Raw genomic sequence first — 18,597 nt, forward strand, 5'->3', positions numbered from 1 at the left:
TTGGCGGTAGCCTCAAATCCAAATTCTCTCCCAGTCCCACGTCAAACTAAATCCGATCGGGAGATGTCGAGAGGCCTGAAGGAGGGTCCCAAGGAGACCCCTAAAAGGGCTCTGCTTTCTCTCCCCTGGTGATGGCTGGGATGGGGAGAGGCCAGGAGCCTTGCTGCTGCCCTTCCTCCAGCATCCTTTGGTTGGTGTCTTCCCTGCTCCTCCGGGGTAATTACAGGCCCGCACCAATGCCTTACCCAGGTCTCTAATCTGCTGGGTCCCTCCCAGCTCCAAACTGGGTGGTCCTGGTCCTGACCCTCCCCCACCCCCCCCTTGCAATCTCCCCGGAAGGATTTTCTCTCCTGTGGCCTGTCAAGGAGGGAGTGAGCCCCTTCTGACTCCCCTCCCCGTAGTCCTGCTTCCCAGCTCTTCGAGGTGGGTCCCCTTGTTAGTGCCAGCGGAGGTGGGGCCTGAAGCCAAGTCTGGCCAGCCTGCAGGCGGTGGGGGGGTGGGGGACTGGGGGGGAGCTTGCTGGGAAGGTGGATCGATGATGGTGCTGCAGGGATTGACAGAGGGGAGGAAAGAGGAGGCACAGCTGGACCCTGCCACCCCCTCTCTGCCCTTTGTCCTGACCTCTAGAAGGTCAGTTCTCTGGTTCTCCATTGTCGGGAGATTAGGCCCGGTGAGATGCTAGCCTCCTGCCCCTCTTTCTTGCTAGTGTCTTCTTTGAACAGCTTCAGAAAGCAGCCATTTCAAGGGGAAGGGTGGGGAACAAAAGGGTCTGGGTCTCAGGTGACCTGGGAGCTGCCTGTCCTAGGAGGAGTGAGTAGCCGGGGGGGCCTGAACTCTCTTGGAAGGGCCCCCCGGGAGGGAATAGTGCTGCCTCTAGCCCCGAATCATTAGAAAATGATGATGATGGAAAGCCTGCAAATGGAGCGGCTGACCTTAAGCTAGTATCTTAACTTTTTTGAAACACAGTTTGCTCACTGATACAATCAGGAAAATGATAGTACCGTGAGGTGTCATGGGGTCATTAAAGGTTAAATAAGGCAATGCAGATGAAGTGCTTAGCACAGAGCCTGGCATATAGGTAGGAAGTATGTAATAAAGATGATGATGGTGATGATGATGGAGCTTTAAGGATAAAAGCAGATTAGGAGGAGGAGCAGAGGCCCATCTTTGTCGTCAGCCGTCCCACCTGCAGGGTGAGGGGACCGTGTGGATGATGGAGTCCAGGACTGTGCTTTGTGAGGTCAGAGTCCTCAGGGCCTGCATCTTCCAGATGTGAACAGGCCTACCCTGAGCCAGGCAGTGAGTAGACTCAGAATTCATGAACAGAACCTAACAGGGGTGGGGGGCGGGGAGCCCTCTGGGATAGTTCTTCTTCAGTGAACTCGAGATGACTACAAGGATGAAGACCCTGGGTGGGAACAGTGAGATCCCTTCCTTGGCTGGACCTCAACAATAGTGGAGGGGGAAATCAATGGGAGCTAAAGATGAAAAGATAGCCAGGGATGGCCTATATAGGAGGATTTGAATGCCAATTGACATCATGATCTACATGATATTGATCATGGGGAGTCGTGGGAGGTTTTTTGCAAGGGGAGGGGTGAGCAGTGCTTTAGAACTGGAAATTCTCTATTGTGTCTAGTGATCTGAGATTGACTTTGAAGGATCATTGCAAAGAGACAGTGTGTGGTGTTAGCCTATGTCAGTGGTTCTCAACCAGAGAGGCAATTTTGCCCCACAGAGGTCATTTGGCAATGTTTAAGGGCACTTTTGGTTGTCAGAACTGGGGGTATCACTGGCATCTAGTACTTAGACATCAGGGATGCCGTTTAACATCCTACAATGCTCAGAGCAAAGAATCATTAGGCCCAAAACGTCAACAGTACCAACACAGAGGAACTCTTCCCTAGACTGTAGGTGGAGGCATCTACTATACCCCCTTTTACAAGATGCTAGTGGTGGAGACAACAAGACATCTGGGAGTTAGCCAACTTGACGGGCAGTCCTCCTGGCCAGCCCCAGGCCTCCTGTACAGCTAAGGGGTCCAGAGTGAGTCTTGGGAGGATGGCTGAGGGGGAGCCAGGAGAACGCCAGTGTCCTGTGATTAAGTTGAAACCATCAGATGGAGAGGATGGAGTCAGTTCCTCTCCATTTACCCCGGACTGGCCAGGATCCCTGGCAGATCCCAGGCCCTAGCAACTGAGAAGATTTGGAGTGTGTGTCTCTCTGAGTTTAAGGCTGGGTGACAGTGTCTGGGAGCCTCACCACCCCCGCCCCCCGAATATTAGACATCCCAGAAAAGGAGCAAATGAGGCACTTGCAACATCAGGGACTGAAAGCCCCAACAGGATGCCCTGCCCTCTTTGGTGAGAGGCAGGGAACTCTGTCAGCTCCCCTGTGCCTCCCCTACCGCCCAGGGCAGTCCCCTCCTCCTCGGAAACAATCATGAATGAGCTGTTCCTCTCACCACGAGGCTGGGCTGGGGCTAGGGGGCAGGTCGCTGAACAGAGGATCAGAAATATGTCCCCTTTCCGATCCCCCTAGGGGGAGGGCAGGAGCAAGAGCATTTACAACCTCCTAGGTTTGGTGGGGCAGGGTCCAGGATGAACCTGATGGAGGGGTGAAGGAAATCACTGGGAGATTGACACAGAGATCAGAGAGATGAATCAGGACCAAGGCCCTGGAGGCTGCCTCCACACTCACAAAGTAGGAAGTGGGAGGGGCCTCATAGTGGGGGCAGCAGACAGAACAGACACCAGACTCTCACTCCTACCCCACCCCCAAGGCACTGCACCGTGAATGGGTCTCTAACCCATACCCCTCTCCTGGGGAGTCCTCCAAGCCCACTCCCTGGAGCTGAGGGTGGAGAATGTCCTCAAGGGCGGTGGTGACACCAGCTGCAAACAAGGCTTCCCTCCCTCCCGCTTGGGGAGGGGAAGGAACAGGGACAGATTGGAAAGGGGAGGAACTCAGATCCAGGATCAAATAGGCTCAACGCTTTGGATTTCTGGGAGGGTCTTTGTCTGGAGCCCCTGCTAGGAATGGGAAACTGTCCCTGCCCTAGTTTTTTCTAGGGAGAAGGAAACGAGGGTGAGGAGGAGGCGCCTAGCGTTCCTAATGTCCTGGCCCTGAGCAGTGATGGAAAGGGACTGGGATTTGGGAATGATGGGAGCGGTACTGAGAACTCTTGAAGCAGCTGTCTAAGGAGGTTTAGGTTCCCATCCGAGCAAGGAGGAGACCCTATAAATCAGCTTGAAATGGACCCCACCCCCATCCTTAATTCACAACTTGTGACACAAGGAGGAGTCCCAACGAAAAAGACTCCAAAAGGAACAATCATAGGCAGACAGAGGAAGAATCTCAGAGGTCCTAAGATAGGCAGGGAGAGGCTCCACCTCCAGCTTCTCCAGAACCACCCAGCCTGACAGGAGGCTGGGTGGGGTCGGGCGGCTGGCCGTGACTGTGACTCAGGCTTCTGTGGGCAGCCAAGGGCAGCCAGCAGGGAGGAGCCCAGACCAACAGACAGGCCAGCCAGCTGCAGCTTTCACCTCAGCTGTCCTCTCTCCTGGGAATGCAGGAGGTCCTTCCCTGGCCATGCTGGCCTCTGGGGGCCTAGCCGACCCTGGCTTCACCCCCACCCCCACTGCCGCCCCTGCGGACCCTCCTGTTCCTTCCCAGAACTCTCAGCCAAAGCACTGACACAGGAGGGGGGAGTCAAAAGTCACTGCCTCCAGGGAGGCCCAGAATGTCTGTGTCACAGGGAGAAAGGTATAATAATGACCGGTCCTGCACCCTGAGGGAGACACTGGGGTAATCTTGGGAACTGGCTTTTAGCTGGAGCAGCCTGGGCCCCCCAGTCTTCCCCAGCCTGGCTGGCTCACGTCTGGGCAGGCTGGTTGTCATGGTGAAGGCTAGGGGCTAGAATGCAGCTGCTTACAGAGTCAGGCTACCAGGCTTAAGTGAGGAGAGGGTGCTCAGGGACTCCCAGGCCAGCCCTCTCACAATTGACCAGCCAGAGGGGGTGGCTGGAGCTGAAACCAAAGAGCTATGGTCAGGGACTGTAGGACTTCCCCTTGGCGATGGGTGACGGTGTGGCCAGCACATTTCCCTGGTATTTCTGGGACTTGTTTGTTGGGTTGTTTTGAGAGAGTGGCTGGAAGAAAGGGAATATGCATTTACTTTGTGCCCAAGTGCTCTGCACTCCTGTCTGACCAATCTTCACAACAACTGGGAGAGATCCAGCAACTTGACTAAAATGGCAAAGCTGAGCTTAAAATCCAGGACTGGCTGTTACCAACCCTAGGGATCTTTCTTTTCCAGGGACCAGGCAGTGTCGTTGTCCTTGGGGAGGGAGGGGAACAAAGTGACCTGAATTTTAGCATACAGACTGGGTATTCCATCATGAGGCCACAGTGGTAGGATGCAAGTACTGGCTGCTTTTGGAGTTTGGGGACAGATGACAACTTGAAGAGAAAGCTCCTAGTTAAATGCTTGGTACACAGTAGGTTGTCATTAAATATTTTTGCAACAAGAAGCCAGATCTGTGTATGAGCCATAGCTAGTTTTCTGGGACCTCCTGGGAGCCTCTGGCTCTGAACTGCAGCAACAGCGGAAGAAGCTAGTTCGAAAGGGGGACTTTCCAAGACCAACCCATTGAGACAGGAATTTGCGGAGCATCTGTGAGGGTGAGGGGACGGGAGGAGAGGGAAGTGTGCGGACGATACAGGATTGCCGCAAGCTCCGGACGCCACCCAGTGGCCAGAAGGCAGCCCTGGCGGGGAGCCAGGCTCTAAGACCCAATCGCGCGCGAAGCACTCTGGGAGTTGTAGTCCAGCGGTGCTGCCACTGGGGCTATTGGGTGTTGTAGTCTGACGTCTATTGGGCGGGAAATATCCTCGTCGGCCCGGACCACGAGTCCCGTGGTGCCCCGCGGCAGGCCGCGCAGGCGCGTTGAGTTGGTGCCGGTCAGTCCCGAAGGCTGAGGGGCCGCGGCCGGGGCGAGAGGTGTCAGGAGGGGTCGCCGAGAGGGTCTGTGGCGAGGCGGGGTAGGGCGGCTGGCACCATGTCTAGGCAGGCGAACCGTGGCACCGAGAGCAAGAAAATGGTAACTCGGAGCGCGTGACCTCGGCGGGCGGGGCGGAATGGAGGGGTTCTGGGGAAGGGACCCGGCGCGGGGCGCAGTTGGAAAAGGGCCGCCCGTGAGCGCAGGGTGCTTCCGCGGGAAGGAAGGAGGAGGGGGCTGCCTGTGGGTCGGCAGGGGAGAAGCACGCCGGGGGCGTCCCAGGCCTGAGGCAGGTTGGAGGGCCGCTGGAGCGGCTCAGAGACCCCTCCCCCGGATCCTGAGAGCCGCTGTGTGCGGGACCCGCGACCACGGCGGTAGTAACAGTAACTACCACCGTCGCCCTCTTACTGTGTGTTAGGCACTGGGCCAAGGACCTTACGTACCTTAGCTCGTTTAATCCGCTAAGTAACTCTCTCAGGTGGATAATGTTATCGCCGTTTTACAGCTCAGTTAGGTTACATAACTTGCCCAAATTTACAGCTAGGAAGAGTTAGGATTTTAACACGTCTCTATAACTGTAAAGCTTCAGACTGTTAGGCCCTATTGTCTCTCACACTGTGCTCTGGACATTGCAAGAGATGCTCAGATACTGGTCTTGCCAGAAAGGAACTTTGTACTTGGAGGAGTGAGAGGTGGGCCAGGGTAGGCAGTAAGTGGTGCCCCTTGGTGAGTGGGGGCGGCTCCTTTCTTGTCCTGGGAAGAGTGGGACACCATGTAGTCTCATGAGGGTTGGCAGTAGATGGCACGTGGGCCTGGAAAGTAAGGTCGTTGACGTTTTTCTCCAAGTTAAGACCTCTTGGCAGGTGTTCCTTTTCTTTGCCATGTTCTTACCTCCTTCAGAATTGCCCATGCTGTCTGTCTTTGTTTTCAGATTTAGAAACTAAATAATCCAAGGTTGCAGGTTGGTTAGGCAGAGCAGGGGCCCTTTGTTGACACTCAGTTCTAGAGGGGTGATCAAACATCCCTCACACCTTGGCATCTTACACCAGGAACAGCACCAAAAATGGGCTGCAGGAGGCCCTAATACTTCAGAGTAGTACTTACCTGTTTTTCTCTCAGACCCCTTTTGAGAAGCTGCTGATACCTGTGGATCTTCCCAGAAATAATAAGTTGACAAACATATACACAGACACTTACCTACATTTGGGGGGGATTTGTGGGCTCCCTGAAAATCCTCCATGGATCACAGGTTAAGAATTTCTGTTTTGGGGCACCTGGCTGGCTCAGTCTGAGGAACATGCAGCTTCTGATCTCCTAGTTGTGAGTACAAACCCCACATTGGGTGTAGAGATTACTTAAAAATAAAATCTTTAAAAAAGAATTCCTGTTTTGGAGGAAATACCAAGAATTTCAAAGAAAAAAAGTATTATTTTGCTAGGAAACAGTATCATGTAGGGGGAAAAGCATGGACATCGTTGGAATTCTGTCTTGATTGAGCCTCAGTTTTCTTATCTATAAATTGGAAACAATAATGCCTACTTAGAATTAAGTGAGATAGCAGTGTACAATGTATGGGGCATGGCAGATGTTTGTTTCCTCCTCCTTTTTGTAAGATATGAACAGATACAAGAGGTCTTCCTGCTTAGTTTTCATATCGTACTCTTGTCTTTTTTTTTTTTTTACTTGAAATCCCTATTGAAATCTTTTTTTTTTTTAAGATTTTATTTATTTATTTGACAGAGAGACACCGCGAGAGAGGGAACACAAGCAGGGGGAGTGGGAGAGGGAGAAGCAGGCTTCCCGCCGAGCAGGGAGCCCGATGCGGGGCTTGATCCCAGAACCCTGGGATCATGACCTGAGCCGAAGGCAGACGCTTAATGACTGAGCCACCCAGGCTGCCCCTTTAATACTATTTTAAATAGGAACCCCCAGTGCTCACTCAGCTTTGGTGAGTGGGAGAATTAGGGAGGTACAGCAGCACACTCTTATCTCAAGGCTTTTGCAACTCCTAGTGTCTCTGCTTAGAACTTCCTTCCCCCAGGGGCGCCTGGGTGGCTCAGTCAGTAGATTATGGGACTCTTAATCTCAGGGTCCATGGGATTTTCAGGGGTTTTGAGTTCAAGCCCCACATTGGGCATGGACCCTACTTCAAGACAAGAAGAACCAAAAAAAAAGGAAAAAAATCCCTTTTTCCAATAAGTAACCCTAATCCTCATCTAGCTACTCCCCACTTCATTCAGTTATGCAAATGTCACTTCCTCTGAGAGGCCTTCCCTGACTACAGTTTTCTGTCCTCTTACTCTATTCCATTTTTCTTCATAGCACTATTTCATTACGAATTACATACATGTTTATTTTCAGTCTCCCCCATGAGAATGTAACCACCAGAACAGGGATTTGTTTTGTTCACTGCTCTATTCCTAGCATCTAGAATGATGCTTGGCACTAGGCAATCAATATTTAGTGAATGAATGACATGAAGGTTTGGTGCATCCTCTCATTCACTTATTGCTGGCGCCTACTTAGGACTTGTCACATGATCCTCTTTATGGCCACCTGGTTTTGACATGTTCTTCTCCCGGGAAGTCTCCCCCTCTAGCAGCCCTTTTCCCAGTTGGCCCTACCTTAGGCTAATTGCTGTCTTCCCACTTAAACCTTCCAAGACTTAAATGATTAATATGCCCAAGGAACTAGACCCCTGCTTTTAGTCTGTGCGAACAGAAATAGCCAATGTACCAGGCAAACTTTTCCTGAGCCCTAACTCTATGCATAGGTCTGTGCTAGGTGCTGTGAGAGATGCAGTCCTAGTCTGTAACCTTGAGAAGCACATTCTGAGAGGCAGGAAAGTATACAACACAGTACTGTCTGGCATGGAGTCCCAGCTTAACTTCTTACTTGCTGTGTGACCTTGGGCAAGTTTCCTCATTGTCGTAAGCATCAGTTTCACTGTCTTTAAAAAATAAGTTAGAGGGATGCCTGGGTGGCTCAGTTGGTGGGTTAAGCATCTGCCTTGGGCTCAGGTTATGATCCCACTGTCCTGGGATCGAGTCCGACATCAGGATCCTTGCTGGGTGGGGAGCCTGCTTCTCCCCCTGCCTGCCGCTCCCCCTGCTTGTGCTCCTACACTCCCTCACTCTCTCTCTCTCTGTCTCGCTCGCGCGCGCATACACAAATAATAAAAGATCTTAAATTAGAAAGTGTAGTAATAGTATCATGGGGTTGTTCTGAGAATTAATTGAGGTAATGCATGGAAAGCTAGCAGTGTGATGGTGTACTTAATGTAGTTGGCACTCAGTAAAAGCCAGCCAGCAAGCATCCTTGTTAGTAAAGATATTAGCCTTTATGTGTCAGTGTCGTGTTTGGTTCCTGAATTCTATGGACAATCAAACCTCCCCTTATTTTGTGTCATGTTACTAGTAACCCAACCCTAGCGGCTCTATTCTCCAGTGCTCAGGTGAATTACTCCTTGGTAGCAGCACTCAGAGTCTCCATGACAGGAGGCTGGAGGGTAAGAGAGAGTGAAGGCCCTGTCACTGACCTTCACTCCCAGCTGTTAGGGGCAGTCACACTGAATCACTTGTGTTGATAAAAATAGTAAATGTGACTCTTGGAGCATTAGCTCCAAAAATCAGCCCCTTTAGGGAGATTTGTTATTTGTCTGGGGCACTAACTGAAAAGCCTTTTGAAAACCCTCAAGTGCCATAGCTCGCCTGAAGTAGGGCTTGGCTTAGCTTTCCCTGCTCAGGTTGTGCCTGCAGTACTTGGAGATCAGATCAGCTGTTCCAGTATGAGACCACTCCTGTGGTTTGTTGGTCTACAAAGCATTTCGGTCCATTATCTCATTGGATCCTCCCAACAATCCTGTAATCAGCATGACAGATCTTACTGTTAGCATTTTTGTGTGAGGAGATTGAGATTATGCAAAGCGAAGTGACTTCCCTAAAATCTCACAGCTAGTAAGTGGCAGTCCAGACTCAGAATCAGGTTTTCTGGCTACAAACCCAGTGTTCTTTCTGTATGCCTTATTAGTTGTTACAGAGTTCTTTATATTGATTCAAAATCTCCCTCCTTGAGCCTAGTTCAGGGTACTCTTGGATACCACACCACAGAAAACTAGTTTAAAAATAAAAACAGAGGCCCTTGGGTGGCTCTGTCTGTTAAGCGTCCGACTCTCGATTTCAGCTTAGGTCATGATCTCAGGGTCGTGAGATGGAGCCCAGTTTTGGACTCCAGGCTAGGCATGGAGCCTGCTTAAGATCCTCTCCCTCTCCCTCTGCCCCTCCCTCTTTCTCTCTTTCAAACAAACAAATAAAAATAACAATATCTACTTCTAATGTAGGTGCGGGGCAGCAGGTGCTGTACAAACATTGTCTCCGTGGGCTCTTACAGTAACTCTCTAAGGCAGATGCTGTTGTCACCATTGCACACATGGAGAAAAACTGACCCAAGATACTAAGTGATGGCTTAGATCACATAACTTTTTACAAGGTGGTGCTCAACTGTAAGAAGACTGAGCCTCAGTTACTTAACCTGTCACCTGTAAAAAGAATGAATGATGTTTGTTCTGCCAACCTCTCATGGTTGTGATTAGGATCAATGAGAAACTGTGAAGGCATTCTGAAGGTGTTATAAATGTTTATGGCCATTATTATTAAACATAATTAAAGCACCTGAAAGTAGAAATGTTGCAGAAGAGATTCATGTTTTCTTCTGGGAGGGAGAATGTGGTTATTATGTTCAGTGAAGAAATTGGATTGGTTGAATTAGCTGACCTTTAAGGTCCCATGGAACCTATTATAAGGGTCACAAGGACTGAAAACCTAGGTCAGCAGTAACCTCTCTGCCTTCCTCTTCTGTTTTCTCTTTTGTTCACTCCTCTCAAATCCCACTGGTTTCTTAGCTGTTTCTCAAACATGGCAGACATACTCCCACGTCAGTGCCTTTACACTTGCTTCCTAGAATCTTTTCACCCAGATATCTTCATGGCTTTTCCTTATTTCCTTCAAGTCTTTGCACAAATATCACCTTACTATGCCTTCTGTGACTATCCTATTTAAAACTGATATCTCTCGAGGCGCCTGGGTGGCTTAGTCGTTAAGCGTCTGCCTTTGGCTCGGGTCATGATCCCAGGGTCCTGGGATCCAACCCCGCATCGGGCTCCGTGCTTCGCGGGAAGCCTGCTTCTCCCTCTCCCCCTGCTTGTGTTCCCTCTCTTGCTTTGTCTCTCTCTGTCAAATAAATAAAACCTTAAAAAAAAAAAAATGCTGATCTCTCTCTCTCTTCCTCCCTCCTCTCTTTCTCTATGTGTGTGTGTGTGTGTGTGTGTGTGTGTATAATCTGTTTATTATCTGTTTTCCTCCTGTTAGATGGTCCCTGGAACATAGTAAACATTGAATGAATGCCTTTTTCTATACCACAGCCCCATTCCTGTTTTTAAAGTATGAAGACCTTTAAGTTAAATATTTGCATTGCATCCTGTTTCGAGTAGGCTAGGTTCATAATCAGAGATGGATACAGACTTGCAAATTAAGAGAGTGTGGAGAGCCAGGGTCAGGAATCCTGTTCCCAGATCCCAGGCATATTGAGTCTGTGACCATGGACATATCTGTCTAGAGCCTTGATTTTTCTTATTGGTACACTGGGGGCTGCTGCATCTATAAGGGCTTGATAGCATCACAGTATGCATGTTACTTGGCATTATGGTGGGCTGAGGCCATTGGAGTCTCCGTCCAAGGGCTCATTAATAATGGAAGGAAAGCTCTCCTGATTTAATGCAGTGGTGCCAACGCTATAGACTGGTAACTGCTGGATTGTCTCCATCCATTCATGTTCAAACCATTCTAGTGCCAAACCCTTGACTAAAAAATCATCGTCCTCCTTAATAGCTTCCCTTAATTGCCATATTTGGTAAATGGTCTCTTGGAGACACCCTGATCTGACTGTTTTAGTTGAGTTCAAAAAGCTTCCTGATTCTGAAACTGATTCTCTTTGACTTCCTAGTACGGCTAAGCTTTTGCTGTTTTGGGGTGTGGGGGGGTTACTAATATTGCACTTGTGGGGAACAGTGGATAGAATGAACATTGGCTTAGAAACTCTTGTTTTTTGTTTCCCAAAATTACTTTTGTCAATAATTAGCTGTTTGTCCTTGGGCAGATTACTTAATCATTATGATTCTCTCATTTCTTCATCTCTAAAATGAGATTAATTCCTGCCCTTTCTGCTTTACAGAATTATTGTGGGGTGGAAAATGAGATGATAAAAAATAGAATGCAGTGTGTAAGCAAAAGGCACTCACATCACTAGTCTTGTGGTGACCTCGCCACCAGGCCATGGGAATGAGATGAGGGGCACTGATGTGCTGAGAGCCTGGGCCTTAACATTACTTGGACTTTGCTCTCCAGAAGACTTGAGGACAGAAAGGTGCTCTGCTCCGAGTTTGACAAGCTTCCATTCAGAAGGGAGTGGCTGAGTGATTATTTCTTTTGAATCCATTGGTCCAGATGTGCTGTTAGCATGTTTCTCACTTTGTTTAGCTCTGATAGTGCCTTTCCCCCCCACCTCCTGCTTTCATTCTTTAGTCTTGGCATTACTCATCCTGTCACCTTCCACACCTCTGTTTCTTGGTGGGTAGGTGCCAAGAGTTTTTATCTGAGAAAGGGTTTCTGTGATTTTAACTGTGGTTGTAATAGAAACCAGTCCAGATCAGGATTATGTTCCAGGTACACAAAAGATTGGATTCCTTTCAGAGTTACCTCTTTCCTGGAAACATTTTCGCTCTGTGTCAAGAGGAACGTTATTTTTCCTCATGCTGGTGACTTAGGAGGGGGGTTATCAGTGCAATGGACTCTGGGACTTCCTCTCCTCCCCATAGACCAGGCCCGTGGGTCCTCTGATGCTCCTGGGTGGGGCGCTGGGAGTGCACTTGAACTCTGGGCCCTGACACTGCAGACATTCTTAGATGTGGAGAAGCCATGGGTCTCACCCGCTAAGGTACAGAAGCTAATCTGTAAATGTCTTCTTCAGGTCTTTCATAGTATCCAGTGGATGGCTCCCCCCACCCCCCAATTCTAGTGACCAAAGCTTAGGCTTGGCAGCTATGGTGGGTTCCTGGGTTAGCAGAAACCCACCTTGATGTGTTGGAAGAGTAACTGCTCCATGTGTGAAGTGCCTTTTACAACCTGCTCTGTAGTGGCCACCTTGACCCTGCCGGGGGCGGGGGCACGCTCCTTGGCCACCCCACAGGGGATGATGTTCTTTCCCACCAGACACAGATGACCTTCCTTTGAATCCTGACAGCTGCACTGAGGCTGACCCAGACTTACTAAACTTTTTCTTTTGTGCTTCTTGGTCCTGATTGCCTTTTGAATCTCTTTTAGAGCTCTGAGCTCTTCACCCTCACCTACGGGGCTCTGGTCACACAGCTGTGCAAGGACTATGAAAATGATGAAGATGTGAATAAACAGCTGGACAAAATGTAAGTAAGCTCCTCTGCAGGAGAGACAAGAATGGGCTCCCTAGTGCACATTCTACATGGTCCTTTAGAGCCCAACACCGGGTTCTCTCTTATAACCAACATTTTGGGCATAGTTTCCACTGAGCTCATTTTTGGGATGTTTTAGGATTGTCCCCCATTTTCCCTTTACTACTAGCAGCCTTATGTTCGGACATAACATAAGACATTCATACCCCATGATATAGTCTGTTCTCTCATTTTCTTCCCAGGGGCTATAACATTGGAGTCCGACTGATTGAAGATTTCTTGGCACGGTCAAATGTTGGGAGGTGCCACGACTTTCGGGAAACCGCAGATGTCATTGCCAAGGTCATTATCCTGGGCCACCTGGCTATGCTGAAGGATGTCACTGGGAGGCACTGCTTACCACTCTCTCTCTCCCTTAGAGAGGCTCTTAGTATTCCAAAAGTCTAGTTAGGCAGCTGTCTGGGCCAAAGAAGCCTTCCTGATGGTTTGGGAATAGCACAGATCATGAAAAGGGAAGAGTGGTTGGGATCATCCGTGTGGTTGAAAGCCCCACTGAAATGAAAGCCAGATCTCCTCGACTGTGAAGATATAGCAGAGTAGCATGGGGGTTACGAATATGGGCTTTGGACTCAGACAAACCTGGCTTCAAATTCTGGCTCCAGTACTTACTAGTTAAGGGTAAGTTAATTTTAACCTTTTTAATTACCACTTACCTCACCGTTAAAAGAAGAAAATAAGAGCTACCTCACAGGGTGGTTGTAAGGAGTAGATGAAATAATGAACATGAGCATTCAGGTAAAGTGAATGCACTTAACATAGTGTGCTTGTGGTAAATGGTCGCTATTAATAGTATTAGCATTACATTTTATAGAATTAATAATAAATGGTAATATGCCTCTAGCTTTGTGGCATCTGTAACCTAAAGGTTGGTTCTTTCTGTTGTAGAGCATGCTGGCCCAAATTCTAGAGAGGGCTGAAGTGAAAAGAGCTTTGTGAAGGTTTGGAAGTAGGAGAGTGGATAGAGGGAAGGATGTCTTCAGAGTAATTTGGCCGCAGTGACCATATTTGCTTTCAAGAAGAAGGGTTCAAGATAGCGCAGACAGAGAACAGGGCAGTGGGCTGTGGCCTCTCATGTGCTGGCTCCGGGAAGCCACCCCTGTCAGAAGTGTAGGTAGACAGCAAGTTGCCTAATTGTATGAGGCCTTGAAGGAGAGGGGTGTGGAATTGTGCATAGATGTTTTTCCTTTTTTGCCCTGAATACCTAAAGCCCCAGTGTTTTGCAGAGGCCACAGTTTTGTTCCTGAGCCACTTAACTTTCCTTCACCAGTCCCATCATCTTCCCTGGTGCGCGGCTCCCACTGCTCTTCCCCATGGTGCTGTTGTGTGTCTCCTGACAGGTGGCGTTCAAGATGTACTTGGGCATCACTCCAAGCATCACCAATTGGAGCCCAGCTGGTGACGAATTCTCCCTCATTTTGGAAAATAACCCCTTGGTGGACTTTGTGGAACTTCCTGATAACCACTCATCCCTTATTTATTCCAATCTCTTGTGTGGGGTGTTGCGGGGAGCCTTGGAGATGGTGAGTGCAGCTCTTTGCCTTCTGGGACACCTGAGCTGTAGTAGGGGCTTGATAAATTTTTGAATGAATGAGAGAGAGAGAGAGAGAGAGAAAAGAAAGGCCTTTGCCTCACCTCGGCACTCTGCTGCCTGAGATGTGATGCTACTGAGCATAGGATCCAAAGATGACTCTCCCTGAGAGTGGTGCTGTCAGCCCCCAAAGCCCAGGAACACCCATTCCTGGATTGGCTCATTTGGTGACAGTCTCATTTGTGGGTGTTCTTTGCTAAGTCTGTCCTTGTGGGTCGCGGCCACTGCTTCCTGCAAAGGAGCATTGGAACTGGTCATCCCGTCGTTGTGAGAAACTAGCCCCCTCGTTTGGACTGCTGTGGATGAGTCAGTTACAGCCCCATCCCGTGTGGTTCCCCAGAGCCTGTGGCTAGGCAGCTGCCCCTTCATTTTCCCACTGTCCCCCAGGTCCAGATGGCTGTGGAGGCCAAGTTTGTCCAGGACACCCTGAAAGGAGACGGTGTGACAGAAATCCGGATGAGGTTCATCAGGCGGATTGAGGACAATCTCCCAGCTGGAGAGGAGTGACCATCCCCAGGACTTCAGGGTAGCTAACAGGAGCACTTGTTGGAATCCGAAGCCTCAGAGCTCCCTCTGCCCTTTAGAACTCAATGACTCTTTAACACAGTTGTTACATATTCTTCTAACTCTGTTTCCATTCTCCATGCTAATAGAGCAGACTGTGATACAGTCCACTTACCCCACAAGTGTGCCCATGCAGGAAGGAAACTCTTTGCTCCTTTTCCCTTCAAAGGGGTTGTTGGATGCAGTCGTCTTTGGTTGGACTAGAAAGAGCTCAACCATTTTACATTCCTGTTTGAATTTTCCAAAGCAAAACCCTTTTTGACCCCGTTAAGAGGCAAGTCTCACACATCTATTCCTGGGCCTTTGGAATGCCATTGGTGAATGGCTGTAGAGAATCCAGGGTTGTGGGGCGGGGGAGGGGAGGCTCGAAGGGGTGGATAGGAATTGCTAGTTGTAGTGTGACTCACTCTAGCGCTTGTCCAGAAGGGGGAGTTGTGCCGGGAACACTGACTTCTGGGAAGCCACCCAGGTCTCGTTCCTCCCTGCTGTTTGGAGGCGACATCACCTCTTTTTACAGAGGGTCCATCCTTTTTTCTTACAGATTCTTCAATAAAGACACATTCTTGAGTGAAATCCTAATCATGTCCTGTTTTCTTTCTGGAATTTTATGGCAGTGGAGTGAGGAGACCAACTAAGTTCCTAGGCCCTGCCTCACACTTACCTGGTCTAGGAATGGCTCCTCCCCACAGACCAGAGAGTCTGGGAAACCTGGGTGCAAATACCCCTTCAAAGTCATTTTTGGGTCTATTGTCTAGCAAAGCCTAGAAGCTGACCATTATCCCTGATATACCTAACATGGACTATCTCGAGCTTTTGGCCACTGAGTAGGAAGGCATGGCTAGAAAGACCTTGTTAAGAATGGGGAGGGGCGTGCCTGGCTGGCTCAGTCAGTAGAGTGTGCGACTCAATCTCAGGGGCATGAGTTGGAGCCCCACGTGTGGTGTAGAGTTTACTTAGAGAAAGAATAATGGGAATGAAAGCCTGATTGGAAAAGGTTTGAGAGAATAAAAGAGGATTAAGGGTACCGAAATTTTCTTTTGAAGAGTTTTGCTGTAAAGAAGAGCTACGGGGGCGCCTGGGTGGTTCGGTCAGTTAAGGCTCTGGCTCTTGATTTCGGCTCAAGTCCTAATCTTGGGGTTGTGAGATCTGGCCTGGGGTGTTGGGCTCCGAACTTGGCGGGGAGTCTGCTTAGGATTCTCTCCTTCCCTCTGCCTCTCCTCCTGCTTGCATGCTCAGACGCACATGCATACTCTCTCTGTCTCTGAATAAATCTTTAGGGGGAACAAAAGAGCCAAGAAGTAGGGTAGTGTCTAGAGGGGGATATGAAGTCAAAGCAAAGTTAAACCTCTGATGTTGGGTACAATTTATTGAGTGCTTACCACTTGTCAGACATTGTACTAGCACTTTACGTTACCTAATCCACAATAACTCCCTTATTTATAATAATTCCATTTTTAGAGGGGAGACTGTAAATTGCCCAAGGTCATACAGCCATTAGGTGGAGAATCTAGTGCACAAAGCCCATGTTCTTAGCCATGATGCCTGGTTAGCCCTGTCGGGGAGGAAGGGCAGTCCTGCAGCCCCCTCTCCCAGCCTTACAGAATTTAGGATAGCTTTTTGGGTGCCTGGGTGGTTCCGTTGATTGAGCATTGGATTCCTTTTTTTTTTTTTTTTAAGATTTTATTTACTTGACAGAGACAGCGAGAGAGGGAACACAAGCAGGGGGAGTGGGAGAGGGAGAAGCAGGCTTCCCGCTGAGCAGGGAGCCCGATGTGGGACTTGATCCCAGGACCCTGGGACCATGACCTGAGCCAAAGGCAGACGCTTAACGACTGAGCCACCCAGGGGCCCTGAGCATTGGATTCTTGATTTTGGCTCAGGTCGTGATCTCAGGGTCGTGAGATCGAGCCCTGTGTTGGGACTCTGTGCTCAGTGTAGGGTCTGCTTGTCCCTTTCCCTCTACTCTTTTCCCCATTTTCACTCTCTCTCCTCTCTAAAATAAATAAATAAAATCTTAAAAAAAAAAAAAAAAAGAACTTATGATAGCTTTTCAAGGGAGGGATCAGAGGTTGTCAGGCCATGTTGGTAGCACTGTTCTTGGAGACAGCCTAGGCTCTTGAGGTCCAGATACTCAGGTTATTGGCGGGGAATGGGGCCCCCAGGCTTTTCCCAAGGTTAGGGCACAGGCCTGAGATGAGGAGAGCCATTATAGGTGCACTGCGCAGGAAGTCTGTCTTGGTTGCATAGATGAGGACCAGCGGTCGGGGACACCTGAACAGAGGCAGTTTACACGTGATGTGCCTCTCCCAGCTGGGTCAGGCCACTAAAGGGGGGGAGGTGGAGGTCACTTTTGCGTTCCCAAATATAGGGAAGCTCCCACTGGGATCCTGTCCTCTGAGCGTTTTTACCTCCCGCTCCAGGTACAATTGGGGGCCCCAGGGCAGGTCAACTGTATCCTTAGCACCCAATATAGGGCTGGGTCCAATCACACCAGAGAAATGACTGAATGAAGGAAACTAAGGGAACGGATGCTGGGGCCCAGATGTGGAAACACTGTGTGGTGTCTGGGGTCTGCCAAGAAAGGGGAGCAGCACCACCCTTTCCTTCTCCGGGGGGGCTCTCACCCTTCCTCCTCTAGTACCACACCTACTTTCCAGCAGCCGTTTGCATGCTATGAGGTTTTAGATATTTCCTTTCCCAGAGTTAAACACAGGCAGCGTTACAGAGTCGGCAAGCTGTGGAAACAAAGCCCCCTTAGTGATTTTTCCCAGTGACAGCCCCACAATTGTGTGATGTGCACCCAGAGACTGAGGGGAGGGAGGGGCTGAGGACTGTGGAGCTGCTTAGAGCATCACCTCATCATCTCTCCCGGATGAGCCGAACATACAAGTCCCAGCAACCTAACTTCAGCCCCCCTCCCCCCACCCCAGAATGAATTCATTGTGGATTATATAGCCCTCTACTTTTACGGTGACTCTGAGGCTCAGACAGCCTCCTCCAGGCTAGGCCATTCCACATTCTCCATGATGTACTGGCACACCCTCCAAACAAGATGGGGCAGGTTTGCTGGCTTTATAGGAGGGGCTGAATAATGAGGTCAGCAGCCTGGTTGAGGTGGCGTTCTGGGGCTGGAGGAGTCTGGGCTGGTGGCCTTTGGGCCTGGCACAGGCCCAGCTGAGCCCCAAGGAAAGGCCTTGCTCTGCAGCCTTTGGCCACCAGGGGTCTCCAGATCACCACCCTGCTGTCCCAGAGTGACGGTTGGCCCCCTGGTTTCCATGATTTGCTAGGAGATGCACCTGATGAACAACTCCCAGAGGCCGGTCAGAACCCGGAAGCACCCCCTTCTCTTCTAGCCACTCCCATAGGATCTGACAGTAAAGCTTGCGTGCTGTCAGGCTGAGGGCCTGCCTACTGAACCCGGGGCATGGGGAAGAGCACTTTGGCAAAGAAGTGTGCGGCCCCTGTGCCTACCCCAGCCTCTCGTGCGGGCCTCTGTTGTACAAGCTAGCGCTGAGCCCTCCCCTCGTCAACCCCCTTACTTCCTGAGTGGAGACCAGAGCACCAGCACTGTTCCCCTCCCTTACACTCCCACCAATAACATTCCCCTGGCGGATTGGCCTCCCCTATATTTGTACTGGGCATCCAGAGAAGGAGGTGGCAACAGAAATTGCATTAAGTAAAATTAAAATAGTCTCCTAACAAGTAGTTCATTGTGGACGGTTGGGGGTGGTGGTGCAGGAAAAGCATCCTCCCGTTCTCTGGTTCTCTCGGAGCTTAAGTGCTACCATGTGCTGTTCCCTGGAAGCCAAAGGGCCGGTGGGGGGGGTGCGGTGGCAGGCGAGGAGCCTCGCTGTTACCGATCCCCAGCCTTTGATGTAGCGCCAGGCCTGACCCTAGGACAGCCGA

At 49.9% G+C, this 18,597-nt stretch overlaps 1 protein-coding gene across 2 annotated transcripts; it reads left to right on the forward strand.

Moving 5' to 3' along the window:
• The first annotated feature begins 1,278 nt into the window (after positions 1 to 1,278).
• On the forward strand, positions 1,279 to 15,270 carry TRAPPC3 (trafficking protein particle complex subunit 3). 2 transcript variants are annotated; one of them, XM_025855858.2, is made up of 5 exons: positions 1,279 to 1,299; positions 12,376 to 12,473; positions 12,722 to 12,821; positions 13,877 to 14,059; positions 14,515 to 15,270. In XM_025855858.2, coding segments are annotated over exons 2-5 (405 nt in total). In that variant the 5' UTR covers positions 1,279 to 1,299; positions 12,376 to 12,471; the 3' UTR covers positions 14,635 to 15,270. The 2 variants fall into 2 exon arrangements, with proteins under 2 accessions (XP_025711643.1, XP_025711642.1); XM_025855857.2 differs by lacking the exon at positions 1,279 to 1,299 and adding an exon at positions 4,939 to 5,101.
• Positions 15,271 to 18,597: the final 3,327 nt, after the last annotated feature.

Source organism: Callorhinus ursinus, unplaced genomic scaffold, assembly GCF_003265705.2.
Source record: "Callorhinus ursinus isolate GAN/ISIS: 27379988/994484 unplaced genomic scaffold, GSC_fseal_2.0 scaffold18, whole genome shotgun sequence".
In the NCBI taxonomy this organism is placed as follows: Eukaryota; Metazoa; Chordata; class Mammalia; order Carnivora; family Otariidae; genus Callorhinus; species Callorhinus ursinus.

Excerpts from the sequence above, each read along its gene's own strand:
- TRAPPC3 (XM_025855857.2), top strand. The coding sequence starts at position 5,060 with ATGTCTAGGCAGGCGAACCGTGGCACCGAGAGCAAGAAAATG. Across the intron at positions 12,822-13,876 it reads CCGCAGATGTCATTGCCAAG|GTGGCGTTCAAGATGTACTT; the intron begins GTCATTATCCTG and ends GTCTCCTGACAG. Across the intron at positions 14,060-14,514 it reads TGCGGGGAGCCTTGGAGATG|GTCCAGATGGCTGTGGAGGC; the intron begins GTGAGTGCAGCT and ends ACTGTCCCCCAG.